This window comes from Oncorhynchus clarkii, unplaced genomic scaffold (assembly GCF_045791955.1).
Source record: "Oncorhynchus clarkii lewisi isolate Uvic-CL-2024 unplaced genomic scaffold, UVic_Ocla_1.0 unplaced_contig_8894_pilon_pilon, whole genome shotgun sequence".
Lineage (NCBI taxonomy): Eukaryota > Metazoa > Chordata > Actinopteri > Salmoniformes > Salmonidae > Oncorhynchus > Oncorhynchus clarkii.
The window spans coordinates 117501-143849 of NW_027260950.1; the positions used below are offsets into that span (position 1 = coordinate 117501).

The window sequence follows — 26349 nt, forward strand, 5'->3', positions numbered from 1 at the left end:
GTAGTTTGAAGGGAACAGAACCTGCTCCAATGTGATTTGAACAGAACAGAACTTGCTCCAATGTAGTTTGAACAGAACAGAACCTGCTCCAATGTAGTTTGAACAGAACAGAACCTGCTCCAATGTAGTATGAACACAACAGAACCTGCTCCAATGTGGTATGAAGGGAACAGAACAGAACTTGCTCCAGTGTAGTATGAAGGGAACAGAACAAAACCTGCTCCAGTGTAGTATGAATGGAACAGAACCGAACTTGCTCCAATGTAGTTTGAAGGGAACAGAACCTGCTCCAATGTAGTTTGAACAGAACAGAACCTGCTCCAATGTAGTATGAACAGAACAGAACCTGCTCCAATATAGAATGAACAGAACAGAACCTGCTCCAATGTGGTATGAACAGAACAGAACCTGCTCCAGTGTAGTATAAAGGGAACAGAACAGGACCTGCTTCAGTGTAGTATGAAGAGAACAGGACAGAACCTGCTCCAGTGTAGTATGAAGAGAACAGAACAGAACCTGCTCCAGTGTAGTTTGAACAGAACAGAACCTGCTCCTATGTAGCATGAACAGAACAGAGCCTGCTCCTATGTAGCATGAACAGAACAGAACCTGCTCCAATGTGGTATGAACAGAACAGAACCTGCTCCAATGTAGTTTGAACAGAACAGAACCTGCTCCAGTGTAGTATGAAGGGAACAGAACAGAACCTGCTCCAGTGTAGTATGAAAAGAACAGCACAGAACCTGCTCCAGTGTAGTACGAAGAGAACAGGACAGAACCTGCTCCAGTGTAGCATGAACAGAACAGAACCTGCTCCAATGTAGTATGAACAGAACAGAACCTGCTCCAGTGTAGTATGAACAGAACAGAACCTGCTCCAATGTAGTTTGAAGGGAACAGAACCTGCTCCAATGTAGTATGAACAGAACAGAACAGATCCAATGTAGTATGAACAGAACAGAACCTGCTCCAATGTGGTATGAACAGAACCGAACTTGCTCCAGTGTAGTATGAAGGGAACAGAACAGAACCTGCTCCAGTGTAGTATGAAGAGAACAGAACAGAACCTGCTCCAATGTGGTATGAACAGAACCGAACTTGCTCCAGTGTAGTATGAAGGGAACAGAACAGAACCTGCTCCAGTGTAGTATGAAGGGAACAGAACAGAACCTGCTCTAGTGTAGTATGAAGGGAACAGAACAGAACCTGCTCTAGTGTAGTATGAAGGGAACAGAACAGAACCTGCTCCAGTGTAGTATGAAGGTAACAGAACAGAACCTGCTCCAGTGTAGTATGAAGGGAACAGAACAGAACCTGCTCCAGTGTAGTATGAAGGGAACAGAACAGAACCTGCTCCAGTGTAGTATGAAGGGAACAGAACTTGCTCCAGTGTAGTATGAATGGAACAGAACAGAACTTGCTCCAGTGTAGTATGAAGGGAACAGAACAGAACCTGCTCCAGTGTAGTATGAAGGGAACAGAACAGAACCTGCTCCAGTGTAGTATGAAGGGAACAGAACAGAACCTGCTCCAGTGTAGTATGAAGGGAACAGAACAAAACCTGCTCCAGTGTAGTATGAAGGGAACAGAACAGAACCTGCTCCAATGTGGTATGAACAGAACCGAACTTGCTCCAGTGTAGTATGAAGGGAACAGAACAGAACTTGCTCCAGTGTAGTATGAAGGGAACAGAACAAAACCTGCTCCAGTGTAGTATGAAGGGAACAGAACAGAACCTGCTCCAGTGTAGTATGAAGGGAACAGAACCTGCTCCAGTGTAGTATGAAGGGAACAGAACAGAACCTGCTCCAGTGTAGTATGAAGGGAACAGAACAGAACCTGCTCCAGTGTAGTATGAAGGGAACAGAACCTGCTCCAGTGTAGTATGAAGGGAACAGAACAGAACCTGCTCCAGCATGCAGTGTAGTATGAAGGGAACAGAACCTCCTCCAGTGTAGTATGAAGGAAACAGAACAGAACCTGCTCCAGTGTAGTATGAATGAAACAGAACCTGCTCCAGTGTAGTATGAAGGAAACAGAACAGAACCTGCTCCAGCATGCAGTGTAGTATGAGGGGAACAGAGGAGGCTTCAGGAGGAATCTGGTCCAGCAGGTCGTTATAGTAACGCATGTCCACATCAGTACTCAGAGCAGTCGGTTCAGGGTCTGCTGGGACAACAACAGACATCAGCTCCCTGGGTTAGGGTCAATTCACTTTCATTCAGCTATCAGTTAACTGTAATCATTTACTTGATCAACTATCCTCCAGTGTGTTTGTGAAGCTGTAGAATACCTGGAGTGGTTTCCTCTTGGGCTTGTCTCTTCTTGGACCCAGGTGTCTGAGGCGTTGTGGTCTGAACCGTCTGAGATATGACAGAAAATATTCCTCAACATTTCTGCTACATGTAGAAACAGAAAACAGGCCTACATGAAATAAAGACAGTATTGTGTATATTCAGTATGGTTTCCTGCTCCATCCACCAGTCAGTTCATCCTGTGGGTGCATGCATGTGTGTTTCTGGTACAGTACCTCTGCAGGGCTGTCCTGGGTGGTGCGTGCCACAGCCCTGGGGACAGATGGCACCTGGACCAGTCTCATGTTGTTCAGGTAGTGTTGATGCTGTCTCCTCCAGTCCAGACAGTCATAGATCAGACAAGCCACGTCTTCAAACAGACGTGTCCCAAACCCAAGCTACAACACAACATATTAACATGGCATTTTAAGTACATTATATAAAATAATCATAATTAAAGAAAGACCCACACACTGCTCTTGTCAATGTTTATTGCTTAGGTGTCAGACTCTCGGCCTTCTCGTCAGAAGAAGAAGAAGAAGAGGAAGAAGGGGAATAAGAAGGAAGAGGAGGAACAGAAGAAGAAGAAGGAGCAGCAGCAGAATAAGCAGAAGAAGAAGAATCAGAAGAAGCAGCAGAAGAAGAAGGAGCAGCAGAAGAAGAAGAAGAAGCAGAAGAAGCAGCAGAAGAAGAAGAAGAAGAAGAAGAAGGAGAAGAAGAAGGAGCAGCAGCAGCAGAAGAAGCAGAAGAAGAAGAAGAAGCAGATGAAGCAGCAGAAGAAGAAGAAGGAGCAGCAGAAGACGAAGAAGAAGAAGCAGAATAAGCAGCTGCAGAAGAAGAATCAGAATCAGAAGAAGGAGCAGCAGCAGAAGAAGAAGAAGAAGCAGAAGAATCAGAAGAAGAAGGCACGGAAATCACCATAGCCTCTGGGCTATCCTTGTCTTGTGGTGGCGGGATCTCTTTAGTGGTGTGACTGAGGCGGGCCACATCAAACAGCTTGGAGAATGCTGAGCCACTGTTTAGCACCCCTTCCAACTGACCCCAGAACTGCTCATGTTGTCTTCTCCTAATGTTAGTCTCCGCGTCTACAGGAACACAATAGCAGCATTTAGCAACACAACTCATATTAAAATTAGATTGATTGAAAGATCAATACTGTACTGACAATATGAAATACTGTCAAATACCTCTGCTGTGTTTGATTCAGTTTACCCTGGCTGTACAATGAAACCAGTGGAACAAAAGATTCAAGATCCCAGGCTAAATCAATCCAAACCTCACATTGATGCCAATCTATGTCTTACCCACATCCAGGGGTGTGTCATCACTCCCTTCCAGTGATCCCTCTGGCCGGTCTGGTCTCTGTGAGGTCAGCTTGATAACGTTGGACACATGGACCCCCAGGGAGTCCAGCACAGAGACCAGCTGAGCCTGCTGGAAGCCCACCACCAGGATGTAGTGCTGAGGACCATCGTCTGGTTCATCATCTAGACACACACACATGAAAGCATGAGAGAGAGAGAGAGAGAGAGAGAGAGAGAGAGAGAGAGAGAGAGAGAAAGAGAGAGAAAGAGAGAGAAAGAGAGAGACAGAGAGAGAAAGAGAGAGACAGACAGAGAGAGAGAGAGAGAGAGAGAGAGCGAGAGAGAGAGAGAGAGAGAGAGAGAGAGAGAGAGAGAGAGAGAGAAATAGAGAAATAGAGCGAGAGAGAGAGAGAACCTCTCAGTCACCCCAACACAAAGTAACAACCAACCTCATACTAACAACCTAACAGTACTACTATACTGTATGTGTGATGATTGAGACAGAGTAGACTTCTCACCTATATACTTGTTGGTCTCATCCTCCTCGCCCCTCTTTTTCAGCTTGGTGTCCTTGGTTGGGGCGCTGGGCTCTGCCCCTTTCTTTCCCTTGTCACCTTTGGCAGCAGGCTTGGCACCACCTTTGTCTTTGGTTGGGGAGGCATTGCCAGCCTTGCCCTTACCCTTCTCCTCAGCAGCCTGGGAGAGAGTGGATTAAACTAAAGTGGTGCTAATACTGCATACTGCGGTTCAAATCCGGGTCTCCTCTGTGAAGGAAGACTGCGTTAGCCTGCTGAGTTGAAGCCTAGGCATTAACAGGTAGCGCAGGCTAGTCTTCATGTCTCAGACAAGGTTTCTTATCACCCATGTTACAATATTACTATAACTCTGACTCTATCTGACAATAACACTTCAAAAGATTCTCTAGGAAAGCTGACTGTTGCCAGGGCGATAAGACGACTGATGATTGTTGATGGCTGTCAGGAGTTCCTTCCTACCCTCATCTCTGTGGCTCTCTTCTGCTGGTCGTTGGCCTTGACTCCCAGGAGCTGGAACTTGAGCAGTTTACCCAGCAGGTCACAGGGCAGCTCCTCTCCTGCATCCAGCAGGACCTTGGCTGCCTCCATCACCTTCATAGACAAACAACATACTTGATGTAGAATAGACAGAGACTGAGTAATAGTTCTAATTTATTGGGCAAGACTCTTTCTTTGCTGCTTCGTAAATGTGTCTTCTGAAATGAATAGCCTATAGAGCACATTTTACTGAAAAATGGGTGCATTACATACCTCATAAAACATGGGTACATCCTTGGTCTTCTTGATTTTTGGGTTTCCCAGTTCATTGATCTGTGAAGCATTTCATTCATTGGTTGATATACACTTGACTGTGAACAATCAGACTTTGTGTTACTGACCTTTTCTAGGGTGGTGTCCCAGGTGACTACGCTGAAGAGCCTGCGAAGGGGCTGCTGTACGGCCAGCAGCAGAGCACCGGTCAGCTCCTCATCCTCCAGCCTCTCTCCCACCACCAGAGAAATGCTGGCCTTCCAAGTCTCCTAGCATCATCATCATCAGACAACACTGATCAGTGAAGAACAACAACATAGCCAAGTGGCAAGTGAAGTCACTCCCTGCTTGTGTAGCTGGCCCCTTAAAGTTTAGTGTGTTTAAATAGCGTTTCACTAGCTAGATATCTAGCTAAAGATAGCAAGCTGTTAACGTTCCCTACCTCCTCAAATGGTGCATTAGTGAGTCCAGTTTCCCAACCTTTGTTTCCAACTGCCGTTGCACCAGCAGCAGACACTGTCCCGCTTTTCACTCTTTTTGGTGGCATTTCCTTACCGTTTTCGGAGAGAAACTGACCTATTGACTTGAATCAAATTGCATTATATTATGAAATCTCTTGAACTTAACGTAAACTAAAAACAGCCACTTCCAGCTGTTAGCTTGCTAGCTGACGTTAGCTAGCATGGCTCTTCTGTGTACAGTCCCCTGACGCTTCGGTTGCTCTTAGCAACAGGTTGAAGGGGCGGGATCAGTCGTGCAAAATGACATCTTGTATTTATTTATTAATTTATGAAACAAATTGCCAAAAGACGCACTACTGAATATACCACTACTAATATAAATCCACGTTCAACTCCCAACACAAAAGACACAGAGACCACATTTAATCAATTATTTTTATCCGTTTTTTTTCATACAATCATAAGGAGTGACATGGAGAAAAAAGCTTTGCATAGAGTGAAGCACTGACAAAGACACAGCCTCGAACCCCCCAGCAGACAGTAGTATCTAATCCTAGAGTCCTGCCGGTCACAGGACCAGACAGGCAGACAGCCAGCCAGAGAGGAACAGGCACAACATTCCATTACAAAAAGGTGAGAACAACTGAAACATGGATGCAACTTTCAAATTGGTCACAATTGGTGATAATATGTATATATATATATATGCATGTTGTGTTGTAGTTAAAGAGTTTCTGTGAGTAAAGAAGTAGTGGGTTGGTGTGATGGGCTATCGGTTACTATCGGTTACTCAGTGATGGTGGTGAATGTGAAGACCATGGAGGTTGAGAGACCGAGACTTGGATGAATAGAGTCAAAAGCCCCAATTAAAGCCCCAAAACATTGGTACATTCAGTGCAGATCAGGGTCTCCAACCTTTTCTGGCATTAGATCTAATCATTTCTTACTAGATTTTAAAATATGCCCATTCTTCTCCTCTCCCCTGCAACTCTTCTCCGGGTCCTTGATACAAAAGAGAAAGTAGTGCAGTGTATTTTCTGTCAACATACCTGGTAAAATAACGATTAACAAACAACTCTAAAATCAGAGATTTGTTGTCAGTGTTGCTTTTCCTGCTTTTAGAATTTTTTTCACTTTCAAAATTACAAATGTTCATGGAAACAACGAAATGGGATGTTCTGAGTCCATGTCACTTGTTAAATCCCCTCGGAGGACAATTTAGGTCTGGAAGAAAACTAACAAATGTAGATATCTTTGTGTAATTTTCCTGTAATTACGCATCTGAGTGAGGAATGTGCCAGTCTAGCAATGGTTCCATACTGCTGCGCATTTCATGGCAAAGTTTTCAAATAACAGATACTCATTATATACTTCTGCCAGGTAAACCTACTTGCAATAAATATTTAATTGAAAAGGTTTTAGGGAAAGTATTTCTGTCAACTCATATGATGGTTTATCACGTCAACTGGCTGGAGTGATGGACAAACGCGCGCACCACTCAGACAGACAGGGGCAATGTTGCTGGGAATTCATTGGCAGACAGAGAAACGTGTACGGTCAGTACGTAAAAAGTTAAGAACTTCTTACAAGCCATCCCAGGACATGTACAGTATTCCCATCCACTACAAGACCATGGTGCATACCTACGAAACACCAAGAGAAACTTCCCCTCCCTAGCTTCAGTCTTTCAGTCTAAACTACACCAGAACCCGTCCCACCTAGCTACAATTTATTAAGATGAATGCACTAACTGTAAATCGCTCTGGATCAGAGCGTCTGATTTATTACTAAAATGTCAAAATAATAAAAAATAAAATACATGTAATGCCACTGTGTACTTCCCTTTCTTTTAGTATGTTTTTACCGTAAAACATGTAATATATCTGCCCTCAGTCTCTCACTGGCCCTGGGATGATGGAAGAGAATGCAGGAAGTTGTTCTATTTCAGTCCCTTACATTCTGTTAGCTACATTCCACAGTCTCGGGACGTGATGGTGGCTGGGTGGGGTCACAGCCCTGAAACAAAGACATTGGGCGCGTTTCATGTCATCGTTATTGCAGTCGACACACTGCTCAGATGATAGTCCCTCACAACGTCTGGAAAAGTATTTACCTTCTGTCAACTCACATGATGGTTTATCACGTTTATCAGGAAGGTGTTCTATATCACATTAATATGATATACATATAATATGGTAATCGGCTAAAATGCTCAGCAGCAGCGCGACTGCAATAAAGCGCGACCTGGAACGCACCCTGAGAGTAGAATATGGTGGTATCAGAAGGCAGACTAAGGCCTTCTGACTAAGGCAGAGTATGAAGTGAAAAACACGACAAATATGTGTTTCTATAACTCTTCCTTCATATTCTCATTACTCCTCGTCTTAAAACTTCCTAGTACTGTAGATACGTCTATAAAATATATTTTTTCCCCTCACTTGAAAACTGACATTCCACCCATCAAAACAGTCAGTGTAATAGCATACCATGGGCACCTGTGCTTATATATGACTTCAACATGTTCTCTGTCACGAGTCTCTATAAAGCTTTAAATGTCCCTTGACCTTACCATCACCCACACACAGATCACATTATAATTGCATGATGTAAGCCTGTGTGTGTGTGTGTGTGTGTGTGTGTGTGTGTGTGTGTGTGTGTGTGTGTCTCGACATGCAGGTTGTTAATCACCATGTTTTACTTTCATCATCATGGTCATACAAACATCTGTCATTATACGATGTTATATCAGGGGTCCCAAACCCTATTGAAATAGGAACATATCAAACCAACGTATTCAATTAGGTGGCAATCAGGATAATAAGTAGAAGCAAGTTAAAAACAAAGAGCAACAACCAAACATGAGGGATTTGAAAAGTTCAGATCACCCTCTACTCTGGCAGTGTAGGTCAATGATAACGTGACGATGACAATCAACATACTTGCAAGCAATGAAAAGAGCTAAAACACTGAAAGAGTGTGTGAGAGCTTGTGTCTAACATTATGGGAAAGCCAACTCAATGTAATGTCTTTATCGAAACAATCCGTAGCTGAGTTTGGTTATCCGTGCTGATAGCTTGCCCTGAAGTCTGGTAAGAATGAGGCAGCCGTTTAGATTTGACGAGTCATCGAGCGACGTACAAAAACCACACATTTAAGCGCATCATCATCGTGATATCAGTCTGTACATTCAAAAAACATATCGTTGTTTGTGGCCGTTACAAAATGCATTTTGCAGATAGATGAACAGCCTGTAGAGAGATCCAAGTTCAGCTTCACCACACAAACACCATCGCATCACGATAGGCTTCTTCAGTGTTCTGTTCTAGAACACACCTGTCAGAGGGTTCAACAAGCTCAGGTCACAAAGCTGCCTGGACCTTGATTGGTTGGTTCTCTTTCCCTGACAGGACAGGAGGCGTGGCCACAGCAGCTGAAGAGCACCTGTATCGTCTTCCTTCATCTCTTCCTCTCTCCTCTCATCCCCTTCTCCAGGAGCAACACTATCCTGTGATGTCGGCCTCAGCCTCTCAGAGGAGAGATGTCCTGTGATGTCGGCCTCAGCCTCTCAGAGGAGAGATGTCCTGCGATGTCGGCCTCAGCCTCTCAGAGGAGAGATGTCCTGCGATGTCGGCCTCAGCCTCTCAGAGGAGAGATGTCCTGTAATATCGGCCTCAGCCTCTCAGAGGAGAGATGTCCTGTGATGTCGGCCTCAGCCTCTCAGAGGAGAGATGTCCTGCGATGTCGGCCTCAGCCTCTCAGAGGAGAGATGTCCTGCGATGTCGGCCTCAGCCTCTCAGAGGAGAGATGTCCTGCGATGTCGGCCTCAGCCTCTCAGAGGAGAGATGTCCTGTGATGTCGGCCTCAGCCTCTCAGAGGAGAGATGTCCTGCGATGTCGGCCTCAGCCTCTCAGAGGAGAGATGTCCTGCGATGTCGGCCTCAGCCTCTCAGAGGAGAGATGTCCTGTGATGTCGGCCTCAGCCTCTCAGAGGAGAGATGTCCTGTGATGTCGGCCTCAGCCTCTCAGAGGAGAGATGTCCTGTGATGTCGGCCTCGGCCTCTCAGAGGAGAGATGTCCTGTGATGTCGGCCTCGGCCTCTCAGAGGAGAGATGTCCTGTGATGTCGGTCTCAGCCTCTCAGTGAGATAAAGCAGCTTTGGTTTTGCTCTCCAGGAAAAGCTCGACCACCACCTTCCTTACGTGACTCCACTGGAAATCCGTATTTGAAATAATAAAACGTGATGAGCCAGTTGGAGTCTCACTCCAGGTCTTGGTTTTTGTTCCTTCATTGTGCGATTGGTTGGAGGCTTACGAGTCCATCTCTCCCATTGGTTTATTGGAGTAACAAGGGTGTGAGTGATAGGGTGCTCTCCTTTGGTTTGTGTTGGCAGTGTGTCTAAGTGACCTTAACCGTCACAGTTAACCATGGCGTTGTGCAGGGGTCATGCCCTCTGATACACATCGGTCTATTCTCCTCTGTTCAGCTCACTTCAGGAAGGTGAGTGTGTATAAAGATACAACAGGGTGCCAGACAGACAAGACAGTCATCCCCTTGAACCCCTTGGGTTCCTCTACCTCTGTGATACTACAGTTCAGAGGTCAGGGTCAAAGGTTGTAGGAGGAGTCGGGGTTAAAGGATAAAGGTGATAGGGGTCATCACTCCAGGCCGAAGGTGCTGGTCTCTTCCACGGCAGTGAGCATCTTCTCGTGCAGCATGGAGAAGGATGGATATGGAGGGAGGTCCAGCCGGTTGAAACAGGTGTGAGCCCTGGGGAGGAGACAACCGCAAACACAGTGAAAACAACAACAACAACAATATACTTCAGTCTGAATAATACCTTTACATACATTATACTCAAAGTAGTTAGTTCCCTTGGCCTTACAAGTGTAGTTAGTTCCCTTGGCCTTACAAGTGTAGTTAGTTCCCTTGGCCTTACAAGTGAAGTTAGTTCCCTTGGCCTTACAAGTGAAGTTAGTTCCCTTGGCCTTACAAGTGTAGTTAGTTCCCTTGGCCTTACAAGTGAAGTTAGTTCCCTTGGCCTTACAAGTGAAGTTAGTTCCCTTGGCCTTACAAGTGAAGTTAGTTCCCTTGGCCTTACAAGTGAAGTTAGTTCCCTTGGCCTTACAAGTGTAGTTCGTTCCCTTGGCCTTACAAGTGTAGTTAGTTCCCTTGGCCTTACAAGTGAAGTTAGTTCCCTTGGCCTTACAAGTGAAGTTAGTTCCCTTGGCCTTACAAGTGTAGTTAGTTCCCTTGGCCTTACAAGTGTAGTTAGTTCCCTTGGCCTTACAAGTGTAGTTAGTTCCCTTGGCCTTACAAGTGTAGTTAGTTCCCTTGGCCTTACAAGTGTAGTTAGTTCCCTTGGCCTTACAAGTGAAGTTAGTTCCCTTGGCCTTACAAGTGAAGTTAGTTCCCTTGGCCTTACAAGTGTAGTTAGTTCCCTTGGCCTTACAAGTGAAGTTAGTTCCCTTGGCCTTACAAGTGAAGTTAGTTCCCTTGGCCTTACAAGTGTAGTTAGTTCCCTTGGCCTTACAAGTGAAGTTAGTTCCCTTGGCCTTACAAGTGTAGTTAGTTCCCTTGGCCTTACCAGTGAAGTTAGTTACCTTGGCCTTACAAGTGTAGTTAGTTCCCTTGGCCTTACAAGTGAAGTTAGTTCCCTTGGCCTTACAAGTGAAGTTAGTTCCCTTGGCCTTACAAGTGTAGTTAGTTCCCTTGGCCTTACAAGTGTAGTTAGTTCCCTTGGCCTTACAAGTGTAGTTAGTTCCCTTGGCCTTACAAGTGTAGTTAGTTCCCTTGGCCTTACAAGTGTAGTTAGTTCCCTTGGCCTTACAAGTGTAGTTAGTTCCCTTGGCCTTACAAGTGTAGTTAGTTCCCTTGGCCTTACAAGTGTAGTTAGTTCCCTTGGCCTTACAAGTGTAGTTAGTTCCCTTGGCCTTACAAGTGTAGTTAGTTCCCTTGGCCTTACAAGTGAAGTTAGTTCCCTTGGCCTTACAAGTGTAGTTAGTTCCCTTGGCCTTACAAGTGTAGTTAGTTCCCTTGGCCTTACAAGTGTAGTTAGTTCCCTTGGCCTTACAAGTGTAGTTAGTTCCCTTGGCCTTACAAGTGTAGTTAGTTCCCTTGGCCTTACAAGTGTAGTTAGTTCCCTTGGCCTTACAAGTGAAGTCAGCACAGTAGTTTACCTGGGTAGAGAGGTAACTTTGCCCCATTTCTCCACACAGAACCTGCGGGGTCCGTTGCTGCCTCGGAGAGAGGCGAAACCCTCGTAGGGAATACTGGAGGTACCCGTCACAAACTAACAGAACAGAAAGAAGAAGGTCGCTGTTACTCACTGTGTGTGTGTGTGTTTGTGTGTTTGTGTGTGTGTGTGTGTGTGTGTCTATGTGTGTGTGAATGTGTGTTTGTTTGTGTGTATGTTTGTGTGTATGTGTTTGTTTGTATGTGTGTGTGTGTTTGTTTGTATAAGTGTGTGTGTTTGTTGGTATGTGTGTGTGTGTTTGTTGGTATGTGTGTGTTTGTACGTGTGTGTTTGTGTGTATGTGTTTGTTTGTATGTGTGTGTGTGTTTGTTTGTATAAGTGTGTTTGTTTGTATGTGTTTGTGTCTTTGTTTGTACGTGTGTCTTTGTTTGTACGTGTGTGTTTGTACGTGTGTGTGTTTGTTTCTCTCTGTGTGTGTGTGTGTGTGTGCACCCCCACCTGTAGCAGCCTGAGTCTCTGCTCGTTGTTGAACCTCTCCACCGCCGCCCAGAACCAACGGATCACTATGTGGTTGTCATGGTAACCTGAGGGAGGCAGGAAAACAGACAGACAGACAGACATGAGTCACTCAGCAGCCTGGCCTTTCTCTCTGGTAGGCCTAGTTACTTCAGCTGTTCAACCAGACAGCTAGCTAGGGTATACTGGTATACAGTATACTGGCCTTTCTCTCTGGTAGGCCTAGTTACTTCAGCTGTTCAACCAGACAGCTAGCTAGGGTATACTGGTATATACTGGCCTTTCTCTCTGGTAGGCCTAGTTACTTCAGCTGTTCAACTAGACAGCTAGCTAGGGTATACTGGTATATACTGGCCTTTCTCTCTGGTAGGCCTAGTTACTTCAGCTGTTCAACCAGTCAGCTAGCTAGCTAGGGTATACTGTTATATACACTTCTTTCTGTAACAGCTCTTCCTAATTGGAAAGACATGTAAAAAACATTTCCTACTACATCTGAATGGAACAATGGACTATCTTTCCTGCTCCCTGAGACCCAGACAGCAGCTCAAAATTACATTATGAAAGGTGCAATACACAAAGTTATTGTCTGTGTCTTAAATGGCACCCTATTCCCTATGTAGTGCACTACATTTGACAAGAGCTGTGCACTATATAGGGAATAGGGTGTCATTTGGGCTCCCGGTCTCCCCTCTCCCGCAGTCTCGCCCTCTCCCCCTTGTTCATACCACCTCTGTAATCTGTGTTGCTCTTCCAGTCTGCCCCCCCCCCCCCCCTGTCTCTCCCCTCTCCCCCTGTCTCTCCCCGTCTCCCCCTGTTCATACCTCCTCTGTAATCTGTGTTGCTCCTCCAGTCTGCCCCCTGTCTCTCACCCTGTCCTTTCCACATCTCCCCCTGTCTCTCCCCTCTCCCCCTGTCTCTCCCCTCTCCCCCTGTCTCTCCCCTCTCCCCTGTCTCCCCCAGTCTCTTCCTCTCCCCCTGTTCATACCTCCTCTGTAATCTGTGTTGCTCCTCCAGTCCACCAGGTCTATCTCAGCGGTGCCAGCTATCACCAGCTCCAGCTCCCTGGCATCGAACACTGACACCAGCCTGGAATCCACCACCTGCATGACACAGCACAGGGCATCCAGGCTACAAACCACGACCACAACCTTTGTGGTCCTTTGTATCCCAGTTGGTAGAGGCTGATGTTTGTAACAGTGCTGGGTTAGAGTCCCAGCACCGCCCATATTTAAACTGTATACACGCATGACTGTAAGTCGCTCTGGATAAAACAGTCTGTTAAATGGCATGTATTATTATTACAAACACAACTAAAACAAACTCCATCCCATTATACAGCCTTCCTATCACATCCTATCACACACAGCCTTCAGCTACATCTTGCCCAATTTGAATTCAGTTGTTGTTGATGTCTGTGAGCAGGAAGTTGCCCCAGTGTGTATGATGATACTGCTGAGTCTACATTTATCAGAATCTGTACAGGAGATGCTAGAGGGGATATTTTATTCAGAAAGTCCTTGTTCTAGATCGTACCTCATAGAAGCCCCGGACCAGACTCTCTGTCTGCTGAACCACTCCTCTCTCAATACGCCACTTCACCATGCGCTCAATGTACTCCTTCTTATTCTTCTCTGACACTGGGATGTTGGCCCCGCCCGGCTTCAGCTCTCTCTCTGTGATCTACACACACAGTACATACACATGAGCCTTATAACTTACACACACACACGCACGCACGCACACACGCACACACACACACACACACACACACACACACACACACACACACACACACACCTGTCCGAACACCTCCTCATTGACAGTGAAGGTGAGGTCCAACATGTCCTCGATGTCGTTGTCCTTCATCCACTGGAGACTCTGATGGAACTCCTCATCCAGATACTCCAGATCACTCAGCTCACATAGGCTATAGAATAGTAGAGCAGAGTAGAATAGAGTAGAGTAGAATGGAGTGGAGTAGAGTGGAATAGAGTGGAATAGAGTGGAATAGAATAGTAGAGCAGAGTAGAATAGAGTAGAGTAGAGAAGAATAGAGTAGAGTAAAATAGAGTAGAGCAGATTAGAGTAGAATAGAGTAGAATGGAGTGGAGTAGAGTAGAGTAAAATAGAGTCGAGCAGAGTAGAGTAGAATATAGTATAATAGAGCATAGTAGAGTAGAGCAGAATAGAGCAGAGTAGAATAGAGTAGAGTAAAATAGAGTAGAGTAAAATAGAGTAGAGTAGAATAGAGTAGAGTAAAATAGAGTAGAGTAAAATAGAGTAGAGTAGAGTAGAGTAGAATAGAGTAGAGTAAAATAGAGTAGAGTAGAATAGAATAGAGTAGAATAGAATAGAGTAGAGTAGAATAGAGTAGTGTATAATGGAGTAGAATAGAGTAGAATAGAGTGGAGTAGAATAGAGTAGAGTAGAATATAGTATAATAGAGTAGAGTAAAATAGAGTAGAATAGAATATAGTATAATAGAGTAGAGCAGAGTAGAGTAGAGCAGAATAGAGTATAATAGAGTAGAGTAGAGTAGAGCAGAATAGAGTATAATAGAGTAGAGCAGAATAGAGTAGAGTAGAATAGAGTAGAGTAGTGTAGAGTAGAATGGATTTAGGCAGGAGGTCAGTGAACTCTACTAATCTACATAACCACATGTCTGGTACAGTCTTAAAATATCTAAAAAATACTCTCTAGTTATATAGTATAAAGCCCTATATTCAACACTGGACCTCAAAGCCTGTTCCACAGCTGTTTTCATTGTTCCCCTGTAATCAGGGACTGATTTAGACCTGGGACACCAGGTGTGTGCAATTAACGATCATGTAGAGCAGAAAACTAGCAGGCGCTGGACCCTGTAGGGTAAGAGTTGAATACCCCTGGTGTATTGCTAGAATTAGACAGTCCAGGTGGTGGAGACGTACATGCGCAGCAGGCCCTTATAGAAGGGTCGAGTGAAGAAGGCATCCAGTAGGTATTGGTGGATCAGAGCCAGGCCCAGGATACGCCCGCTGAAACGGAACCTGTACAGGGAAGGAGAGAGAGAGAAGATACTTAGATTACAAATGTTATTACCCAGGTCCCAGTATAGACAACAGATGGTATTACCCAGGTCCTAGTATACACAACATGGTATTACCCAGGTCCTAGTATAGACAACAGATGGTATTACCCAGGTCCTAGTATAGACAACAGGTGGTATTACCCAGGTCCTAGTATACACAACATGGTATTACCCAGGTCCTAGTATAGACAATAGATGGTATTACCCAGGTCCTAGTATAGACAACATGTTATTACCCAGGTACTAGTATAGACAACATGGTATTACCCAGGTACTAGTATAGACAACAGATGGTATTACCCAGGTCCTAGTATAGACAACATGTTATTACCCAGGTCCTAGTATAGACAACATGTTATTACCCAGGTCCTAGTATAGACAACAGATGGTATTACCCAGGTCCTAGTATAGACAACATGTTATTACCCAGGTCCGAGTATAGACAACAGATGGTATTACCCAGGTCCTAGTATAGACAACATGGTATTACCCAGGTACTAGTATAGACAACAGATGGTATTACCCAGGTCCTAGTATAGACAACATGTTATTACCCAGGTCCTAGTATAGACAACATGTTATTACCCAGGTCCTAGTATAGACAACAGGTGGTATTACCCAGGTCCTAGTATAGACAACATGTTATTACCCAGGTCCTAGTATAGACAACATGGTATTACCCAGGTTCTAGTATAGACAATAGATGGTATTACCCAGGTCCTAGTATAGACAACATGGTATTACCCAGGTTCTAGTATAGACAATAGATGGTATTACCCAGGTCCTAGTATAGACAACATGTTATTACCCAGGTCCTAGTATAGACAACATGGTATTACCCAGGTTCTAGTATAGACAATAGATGGTATTACCCAGGTCCTAGTATAGACAACATGGTATTACCCAGGTTCTAGTATAGACAATAGATGGTATTACCCAGGTTCTAGTATAGACAATAGATGGTATTACCCAGGTCCTAGTATAGACAATAGATGGTATTACCCAGGTCCTAGTATAGACAACAGATGGTATTACCCAGGTCCTAGTATAGACAACAGATGGTATTACCCAGGTCCTAGTATAGACAACAGATGGTATTACCCAGGTCCTAGTATAGACAACAGATGGTATTACCCAGGTCCTAGTATAGACAACATGTTATTACCCAGGTCCTAGTATAGACAACAGATGGTATTACCCAGGTCCTAGTATAGACAACAGATGGTATTACCCAGGTCCTAGTATAGACAACAGATGGTATTACCCAGGTCCTAGTATAGACAACATGGTATTACCCAGGTCCTAGTATAGACAACATGTAATTACCCAGGTCCTAGTATAGACAACATGTTATTACCCAGGTCCTAGTATAGACAACATGTTATTACCCAGGTCCTAGTATAGACAACAGATGGTATTACCCAGGTCCTAGTATAGACAACAGATGGTATTACCCAGGTCCTAGTATAGACAACAGATGGTATTACCCAGGTCCTAGTATAGACAACATGGTATTACCCAGGTCCTAGTATAGACAACATGTTATTACCCAGGTCCTAGTATAGACAACAGATGGTATTACCCAGGTTCTAGTATAGACAACATGTTATCACCCAGGTCCTAGTATAGACAACATGTTATTACCCAGGTCCTAGTATAGACAACAGATGGTATTACCCAGGTTCTAGTATAGACAACATGTTATCACCCAGGTCCTAGTATAGACAACATGTTATTACCCAGGTCCTAGTATAGACAACATATGGTATTACCCAGGTCCCAGTATAGACAACATGTTATCACCCAGGTCCTAGTATAGACAACATGTTATTACCCAGGTCCTAGTATAGACAACAGATGGTATTACCCAGGTCCTAGTATAGACAACATGTTATTACCCAGGTCCGAGTATAGACAACAGATGGTATTACCCAGGTCCTAGTATAGACAACATGGTATTACCCAGGTACTAGTATAGACAACAGATGGTATTACCCAGGTCCTAGTATAGACAACATGTTATTACCCAGGTCCTAGTATAGACAACATGTTATTACCCAGGTCCTAGTATAGACAACAGGTGGTATTACCCAGGTCCTAGTATAGACAGCATGTTATTACCCAGGTCCTAGTATAGACAACATGGTATTACCCAGGTTCTAGTATAGACAATAGATGGTATTACCCAGGTCCTAGTATAGACAACATGGTATTACCCAGGTTCTAGTATAGACAATAGATGGTATTACCCAGGTCCTAGTATAGACAACATGTTATTACCCAGGTCCTAGTATAGACAACATGGTATTACCCAGGTTCTAGTATAGACAATAGATGGTATTACCCAGGTCCTAGTATAGACAACATGGTATTACCCAGGTTCTAGTATAGACAATAGATGGTATTACCCAGGTTCTAGTATAGACAATAGATGGTATTACCCAGGTCCTAGTATAGACAATAGATGGTATTACCCAGGTCCTAGTTTAGACAACAGATGGTATTACCCAGGTCCTAGTATAGACAACAGATGGTATTACCCAGGTCCTAGTATAGACAACAGATGGTATTACCCAGGTCCTAGTATAGACAACAGATGGTATTACCCAGGTCCTAGTATAGACAACAGATGGTATTACCCAGGTCCTAGTATAGACAACAGATGGTATTACCCAGGTCCTAGTATAGACAACATGTTATTACCCAGGTCCTAGTATAGACAACATGTTATTACCCAGGTCCTAGTATAGACAACAGATGGTATTACCCAGGTCCTAGTATAGACAACAGATGGTATTACCCAGGTCCTAGTATAGACAACATGGTATTACCCAGGTCCTAGTATAGACAACATGTTATTACCCAGGTCCTAGTATAGACAACATGTTATTACCCAGGTCCTAGTATAGACAACATGTTATTACCCAGGTCCTAGTATAGACAACAGATGGTATTACCCAGGTCCTAGTATAGACAACAGATGGTATTACCCAGGTCCTAGTATAGACAACAGATGGTATTACCCAGGTCCTAGTATAGACAACATGGTATTACCCAGGTCCTAGTATAGACAACATGTTATTACCCAGGTCCTAGTATAGACAACAGATGGTATTACCCAGGTCCTAGTATAGACAACAGATGGTATTACCCAGGTCCTAGTATAGACAACAGATGGTATTACCCAGGTCCTAGTATAGACAACATGTTATTACCCAGGTCCTAGTATAGACAACATGTTATTACCCAGGTCCTAGTATAGACAACAGATGGTATTACCCAGGTCCTAGTATAGACAACAGATGGTATTACCCAGGTCCTAGTATAGACAACATGGTATTACCCAGGTCCTAGTATAGACAACATGTTATTACCCAGGTCCTAGTATAGACAACATGTTATTACCCAGGTCCTAGTATAGACAACATGTTATTACCCAGGTCCTAGTATAGACAACAGATGGTATTACCCAGGTCCTAGTATAGACAACAGATGGTATTACCCAGGTCCTAGTATAGACAACAGATGGTATTACCCAGGTCCTAGTATAGACAACATGGTATTACCCAGGTCCTAGTATAGACAACATGGCATTACCCAGGTCCTAGTATAGACAACATGTTATTACCCAGGTCCTAGTATAGACAACAGATGGTATTACCCAGGTTCTAGTATAGACAACATGTTATCACCCAGGTCCTAGTATAGACAACATGTTATTACCCAGGTCCTACTATAGACAACAGATGGTATTACCCAGGTCCCAGTATAGACAACATGTTATCACCCAGGTCCTAGTATAGACAACATGTTATCACCCAGGTTCTAGTATAGACAACAGATGGTATTGAAAATAGATTACATTTTTTCAATTACTGAATAGGAATTTCAGTTTGCTTCCAGAATTGACTGACTTCAATTTGAATTGACCCCAACCCTGCTTATCAGCCAACAGACACAGATCACTCTGACCCCCAACCCTGCTTATCAGCCAACAGACCACAGACCACTCCGACCCCAACCCTGCTTATCAGCCAACAGACACAGATCACTCTGACCCCAACCCTGCTTATCAGCCAACAGACCACAGACCACTCCGACCACAACCCTGCTTATCAGCCAACAGACACAGATCACTCTGACCCCAACCCTGCTTATCAGCCAACAGACCACAGACCACTCCGACCCCAACCCTGCTTATCAGCCAACAGACCACAGACCCCTCCGACCCCAACCCTGCTTATCAGCCAACAGACGACAGACCATTCTGACCCCAACCCTGCTTATCAGCCAACAGACCACTCCGACCCCAACCCTGCTTATCAGCCAACAGACGACAGACCATTCTGACCCCAACCCTGCTTATCAGCCAACAGACCACTCTGACCCCAACCCTGCTTATCAGCCAACAGACGACAGACCATTCTGACCCCAACCCTGCTTATCAGCCAACAGACCACAGACCCCTCCGACCCCAACCCTGCTTATCAGCCAACAGACCACAGACCACTCCGACCCCAACCCTGCTTATCAGCCAACAGACCACAGACCCCTCCGACCCCAACCCTGCTTATCAGCCAACAGACGACAGACCATTCTGACCCCAACCCTGCTCATCAGCCAACAGACCACAGACCATTCCGACCCCAACCCTGCTTATCAGCCAACAGACCACAGACCACTCCGACCCCAACCCTGCTTATCAGCCAACAGACCACAGACCCCTCCGACCCCAACCCTGCTTATCAGCCAACAGACCACTCCGACCCCAACCCTGCTTATCAGCCAACAGACCACAGGCCACTCCGACCCCAACCCTGCTCATCAGCCAACAGACCACAGGCCACTCCGACCCCAACCCTGCTCATCAGCCAACAGACCACAGACCACTCCGACCCCAACCCTGCTTATCAGCCAACAGACCACAGACCCCTCCGACCCCAACCCTGCTTATCAGCCAACAGACCACAGACCACTCCGACCCCAACCCTGCTTATCAGCCAACAGACCACAGACCCCTCCGACCCCAACCCTGCTTATCAGCCAACAGACGACAGACCATTCTGACCCCAACCCTGCTCATCAGCCAACAGACCACAGACCATTCCGACCCCAACCCTGCTTATCAGCCAACAGACCACAGACCACTCCGACCCCAACCCTGCTTATCAGCCAACAGACCACAGGCCACTCCGACCCCAACCCTGCTCATCAGCCAACAGACCACAGACCATTCCGACCGCAACCCTGCTTATCAGCCAACAGACCACAGACCACTCCGACCGCAACCCTGCTTATCAGCCAACAGACCACAGACCCCTCCGACCCCAAACCCTGCTTATCAGCCAACAGACCACAGACCACTCCGACCCCAAACCCCTCCCCGTCTTCAGTTCACTCACCACTCGTGATGGTTGTCTACGAAGGCAGACATGGGGCTGATCTGAACGGTGTAGGTGTCGTTGGCGGAGTACTCAAACAGGCCGTAGTACGGGTTGAACAGCTCTCTGGACACCAGGAAGAAAAACTCTCTGGACGGGCCGCTGTAGTCCAACCTGCAACACATACAGGAAGATACATTATCACACAGGAACGCAAAGGAACGACGTAGATAGAAATATAACATCATAGAGCAGACAAAGTGGATTTCTAACTGAAATATTCCTCAAATGTTTCATTCTATTGAACCCAGGATCACCCCCCCCCCCCCCCCCCGGCTTCTGGAAGAGTAGAGGACAGGCAGTCTGTCTGACTCACCCCTCCTCTCCCAGGAAGCTGACATAGAGCTTGCTCCTCTGCAGGTCTTTCCGGGAGTAACACATGACCTGGTTGAACCCAGGATTATCCCCCCCCCCCCGGCTTCTGGAAGAGTAGAGGACAGGCAGTCTGTCTGACTCACCCCTCCTCTCCCAGGAAGCTGACATAGAGCTTGCTCCTCTGCAGGTCTTTCCGGGAGTAACAAATGACCTGGTTGAACACAGGATCATCCCCCCCCCCCCGGCTTCTGGAAGAGTAGAGGACAGGCAGTCTGTCTGACTCACCCCTCCTCTCCCAGGAAGCTGACATAGAGCTTGCTCCTCTGCAGGTCTTTCCGGGAGTAACACATGACCTGGTTGAAGGCATCCTCCAGGAGATGATCTCTACGGATGATCAACCTGGGGGTTGGGGGAGGAAGAGACACACACAGGGGGGAACTGGTAAGGGCAGGAGGGCGTGGATGGAGGGTATGTGGGTGGACCACAGAACTAGAATGAGATTCTATTTCTTTCTAGCACCAAAGCATTTAGCTAGATCAATAACGCATTCATTCTTTCATATTACAGTATTCATGCATGAATATGAATCTATATTACAGTATTCCTCCATGAATATGAATCTATATTACAGTATTCATCCATGAATACAAATCTATATTACAGTATTCACACATGAATATGAATCTATATTACAGTATTCACACGTGAATATGAATCTATATTACAGTATTCACACATGAATATGAATCTATATTACAGTATTCACACATGAATATGAATCTATATTACAGTATTCACACATGAATATGAATCTATATTACAGTATTCACACATGAATATGAATCTATATTACAGTATTCATCCATGAATATTAAAACATGTTACAGTATTATATTGATGACAAACACCCTCCCCACTACATACTGTAACTTCCCTGGACCCTGGCCGTAGCCCTTGGTCTACATACTTTAACTTCCCTGGGCCCTGGCCGTAGCCCTTGGTCTACATACTTTAACTTCCCTGGGCCCTGGCCGTAGCCCTTGGTCTACATACTGTAACTTCCCTGGGCCCTGGCCGTAGCCCTTGGTCTACATACTGTAACTTCCCTGGGCCCTGGCCGTAGCCCTTGGTCTACATACTGTAACTTCCCTGGGCCCTGGCCGTAGCCCTTGGTCTACATACTGTAACTTCCCTGGGCCCTGGCCGTAGCCCTTGGTCTACATACTGTAACTTCCCTGGGCCCTGGCCGTAGCCCTTGGTCTACATACTGTAACTTCCCTGGGCCCTGGCCGTAGCCCTTGGTCTACATACTGTAACTTCCCTGGACCCTGGCCGTAGCCCTTGGTCTACATACTTTAACTTCCCTGGGCCCTGGCCGTAGCCCTTGGTCTACATACTGTAACTTCCCTGGGCCCTGGCCGTAGCCCTTGGTCTACATACTGTAACTTCCCTGGGCCCTGGCCGTAGCCCTTGGTCTACATACTGTAACTTCCCTGGACCCTGGCCGTAGCCCTTGGTCTACATACTTTAACTTCCCTGGGCCCTGGCCGTAGCCCTTGGTCTACATACTGTAACTTCCCTGGGCCCTGGCCGTAGCCCTTGGTCTACATACTTTAACTTCCCTGGGCCCTGGCCGTAGCCCTTGGTCTACATACTGTAACTTCCCTGGGCCCTGGCCGTAGCCCTTGGTCTACATACTGTAACTTCCCTGGGCCCTGGCCGTAGCCCTTGGTCTACATACTGTAACTTCCCTGGGCCCTGGCCGTAGCCCTTGGTCTACATACTGTAACTTCCCTGGGCCCTGGCCGTAGCCCTTGGTCTACATACTGTAACTTCCCTGGGCCCTGGCCGTAGCCCTTGGTCTACATACTGTAACTTCCCTGGGCCCTGGCCGTAGCCCTTGGTCTACATACTTCAACTTCCCTGGGCCCTGGCCGTAGCCCTTGGTCTACATACTGTAACTTCCCTGGGCCCTGGCCGTAGCCCTTGGTCTACATACTTTAACTTCCCTGGGCCCTGGCCGTAGCCCTTGGTCTACATACTTTAACTTCCCTGGGCCCTGGCCATAGCCCTTGGTCTACATACTTTAACTTCCCTGGGCCCTGGCCGTAGCCCTTGGTCTCCAGTTTGCGGTAGAAGTTTCGCAGTTTGGCTTCAAAGTCTCGCTTGTAGGGGGCAGGGGCACGGGCATTAGCTCGCTGTGTTCCTGGGGGAATACAATTTGACAGAGAACGAGGGATGAGTGTGTGCTCCCTACAAACAGAGAGAGAGAGAGAGAGAGAGAGAGAGAGAGAGAAACAGACAGAGACAGAGACAGAGAGACAGAGAGAGAGAGAGAGAGAGAGAGACAGAACCACCCAGAGACAGAGTTAGAGATGGAGGAGGAGACAAGAAAAGAGCTCCCTCTATACCTGTGTGAGTGTGTGAGTGTGTGTGTGTGTGTGTATGTCTGTGTGAGAAAAAGAGAGAGAAATAGAGAAAGACAGAATGGTAACAGAGAGAGGTGTAGAGAAGCCTTCTCACCAGGTGAGTTCTGTGGGGAGGACACGGGGGAGCTTCGTGGGGACTGGCAGTAGCTGGGGTGCAGTAAGGCGTGAGGCGGAACATATGACATCACTTCCTCCTCAAACAGGCTGCCAGAGAGAACCAAGAGAGAGGAGACAATGTCACTGAGAGCTACAGAGACCCAAAGTAACAAAACTGGGTTTGAACTAAAGCCTAGGTTTGAACTAAAGCCTGGCTCGGGGAGCTAACACAAGTCATCAGGTCTCAAGCACAAAGCTTCTCATACACTGATAGTCGTGAGAGGCAGGTACAGATGTAGGATCTTCATTTGATCACCCTGTTGCAGGAGAACTTTCCTGCAGTGCAGAAAATGTAAAACGTGTCGTGTGTTTGAGGCTTCTGAAGTTTGTGATTTCCACTTAGAAATGTCACATTCCCCTGGACACATTTCCATTCATTATCTCCTGTTGCTGCAGGATTATTTTCCTTCTGTAGCAAACTAGCTGAAATTAAGGTCCTACATCTGAATAAGGCAGGTATGAGGCAGGTACAGGTATGAGGCAGGTACAGGTATGAGGCAGGTACAGGTATGAGGCAGGTACAGGTATGAGGCAGGTATGAGGTAGGTACAGGTATGAGGCAGGTATGAGGCAGGTACAGGTATGAGGCAGGTACAGGTATGAGCAGGTATGAGGCAGGTACAGGTATGAGGCAGGTATGAGGCAGGTACAGGTATGAGGCAGGAACAGGTATGAGGCAGGTATGAAGCAGGTATGATGTAGGTACAGGTATGAGGCAGGTACATGTATGAGGCAGGTACAGGTATGAGGCAGGTACAGGTATGAGGCAGGTACAGGTATGAGGCAGGTACAGGTATGATGCAGGTACAGGTATGAGCAGGTATGAGGCAGGTACAGATATGAGGCAGGTACAGGTATGAGGCAGGTATGAGGCAGGTACAGGTATGAGGCAGGTATGAGGCAGGTATGATGTAGGTACAGGTATGAGGCAGGTTCAGGTACGAGGCAGGTATGAGGCAGGTACAGGTATGAGGCAGGTACAGGTATGACAGTAGCTCACCTGAGGAGGATGACCAGGTCTGCATCACCAGACAGCCTGGCCAGACCAGAGGCCCCTTCATTACGGATCAACTGCACCTTCTCCCTGTGGTGGAGAACAACAGAATGATCCTTAACCACTCCTTGGAGGTATAGTGAGTGAGTTGACAACAGTAGTGAATTTAGTAGTGAGGGTTTGAGGTACTGTTCTGAGTGAAGTGAGGAGGAGGAAGGAGGGAGGGGGAGGTAGGAGGGAGGGAGGGGGAGGAAGGAGGGATGGGGAGGGAGGAGGGAGGGGGGGGAGGGTAGGAGGGAGGGAGGGGGAGGAAGAGGCTGCTGACCTGAGCCAGTGGTTCCTGATAAACTCTGTCTGTCTCTCCTGCAGGATCTCAAAGATATTGGGTTGTCGTAGAAACGCCACAATCTTGTCGTTGTAAGCTGAAGAGAAGGAGTTGAGGACAGAATGAGCGATGTGTGTGTTTGTGTGTGAGTGTGTGTGTGTGTGTCCACTCACCCACTGGCACTACGTCTTGGTACTGGGTGCGGCTGACCGGGGTGAAGGTGCTGGATGGGCGGGGCATTACAGGGGGTCCTCCTCCAGAATGACGAGGGTGGTCACCCACCTGGAGCACAGAGAGGTGGTTGAGTTGACTGATGAGTGTGTGTGTGTGGCTCACCATGTCTTGTGTGTGTGTGTCTAACCATGATGTGTGTGTGTGTGTATGTGTGTCTCACAATGATTTGTGTGTGTTTGTGTGTGTGTGTCTCACCATGATGTGTGTGTGTGTGTGTATGTGTCTCACCATGATGTGTGTGTGTCTCACCATGTGTTGTGGGCTGACCTCGCCAGCGCTGTGGCTGCGTTGTCTGGTCAAGTGCTGGCGGTGGGCCAGGAGGCTGCTGGGACGTGTGCTGCTCTGAAGAGGGAGCCGAGGGTCGATAAACGTAGTGGCCCGGCAGTTGTGGTCCACAAAGAAAGGCTGTAGAGACAGACAGAATGAGAAGTGGAGAGGTTAGGGTCATTGGTAAACAGAGAGAGACACAGAGAGAGAGACACACACAGAGAGAGAGAGAGGGAGAGAGAGAGAGAGAGAGAGAGAGAGAGAGAGAGAGAGAGAGAGAGAGAGAGAGAGACACAGAGAGACACAGAGAGACACAGAGAGAGAAAGAGCCAGAGAGAGCGACAGTGAGAGAGAGAGGGAGGGAGAAGAGTAGAGAGAGGGACAGAGAGAAAGAGAGAGCGGGACAGAGAGAGAGAGAAGAGTAGAGAGAGAGAGAGAGAATAGTAGAGAGAGACAGAAAGAGAGACAGAGACAGAGAGAGAAACATAGAGAGAGAAGAGTAGAGAGAGAGACAGAGAGAGAGAGGGACAGAGAGAGAGAGAGGGACAGAGAGAGTTAGAGATGGAGGAGGAGAAAAGAAAAGAGCTCCCTCTATACCTGTGTGTCTGTCTGTCTGTCTGTCTGTCTGTCTGTCTGTCTGTCTGTTCTGTCTGTCTGTTATGTCTGTTATGTCTGTTATGTCTGTCTGTCTGTTATGTCTGTCTGTCTGTTATGTCTGTCTGTCTGTCTGTACCTTGCCAGTGTGGTCGTGCTTCAGCTCCCAGCCACGGGGCAGCTCCAGCTGTTTGTTGGAGAACATGTTGAGGAAAACCACCAGGTCTCTGTTGTGCTGGTAGCGCTCATAGTGATGCGTGTCCCGACGCACCTTACTGATCATGTGTTTCAGGCAGGTGTTACCTGTAAACATGCGGTAGGCACTCTGGGGAGAGAACAAGAGAAGAGAAGAGAGTGGAAGAGGAGAGGGAGAGGAAGGTGCGAGAGCAGAGGAGAGAAGGGGAGAGGATTGTAGAGGGGAGGAGAGTGGGAGAAGAGAGAAGAGGGAGAAGAAGGTGGGAGAGGAGAGGAGAG

The 26349-nt window shown here is 46.5% G+C and overlaps 2 protein-coding genes across 2 annotated transcripts in view; both read right to left on the bottom strand.

Annotated features, from left to right (window-relative positions):
• Nucleotides 1-5431, bottom strand: part of LOC139402494 (sperm-associated antigen 17-like) — a 42165-nt gene extending 36734 nt beyond the window's left edge. The window contains exons 1-10 of the mRNA XM_071146463.1: nucleotides 5327-5431; nucleotides 5013-5153; nucleotides 4885-4944; nucleotides 4594-4725; nucleotides 4117-4294; nucleotides 3603-3781; nucleotides 3213-3371; nucleotides 2531-2692; nucleotides 2294-2363; nucleotides 2048-2169 (exon numbers count right to left, since the gene is read on the bottom strand). Coding sequence (XP_071002564.1) covers nucleotides 2048-2169; nucleotides 2294-2363; nucleotides 2531-2692; nucleotides 3213-3371; nucleotides 3603-3781; nucleotides 4117-4294; nucleotides 4594-4725; nucleotides 4885-4944; nucleotides 5013-5153; nucleotides 5327-5431 — 1308 coding nt within the window. The remainder of the gene's footprint in view (nucleotides 1-2047; nucleotides 2170-2293; nucleotides 2364-2530; nucleotides 2693-3212; nucleotides 3372-3602; nucleotides 3782-4116; nucleotides 4295-4593; nucleotides 4726-4884; nucleotides 4945-5012; nucleotides 5154-5326) is intronic.
• A 335-nt stretch (nucleotides 5432-5766) lies between these two features.
• LOC139402495 (E3 ubiquitin-protein ligase HECW2-like) overlaps nucleotides 5767-26349 on the bottom strand; it is a 54415-nt gene continuing 33832 nt past the window's right edge. The window contains exons 15-30 of the mRNA XM_071146464.1: nucleotides 26015-26200; nucleotides 25264-25419; nucleotides 24954-25062; nucleotides 24781-24877; nucleotides 24462-24545; nucleotides 23400-23509; nucleotides 22962-23082; nucleotides 21162-21275; nucleotides 20523-20675; nucleotides 14981-15079; nucleotides 13851-13980; nucleotides 13587-13733; nucleotides 13039-13153; nucleotides 12036-12121; nucleotides 11521-11633; nucleotides 5767-10111 (exon numbers count right to left, since the gene is read on the bottom strand). Coding sequence (XP_071002565.1) covers nucleotides 10000-10111; nucleotides 11521-11633; nucleotides 12036-12121; nucleotides 13039-13153; nucleotides 13587-13733; nucleotides 13851-13980; nucleotides 14981-15079; nucleotides 20523-20675; nucleotides 21162-21275; nucleotides 22962-23082; nucleotides 23400-23509; nucleotides 24462-24545; nucleotides 24781-24877; nucleotides 24954-25062; nucleotides 25264-25419; nucleotides 26015-26200 — 1932 coding nt within the window. The 3' untranslated portion in view covers nucleotides 5767-9999. The remainder of the gene's footprint in view (nucleotides 10112-11520; nucleotides 11634-12035; nucleotides 12122-13038; nucleotides 13154-13586; nucleotides 13734-13850; nucleotides 13981-14980; nucleotides 15080-20522; nucleotides 20676-21161; nucleotides 21276-22961; nucleotides 23083-23399; nucleotides 23510-24461; nucleotides 24546-24780; nucleotides 24878-24953; nucleotides 25063-25263; nucleotides 25420-26014; nucleotides 26201-26349) is intronic.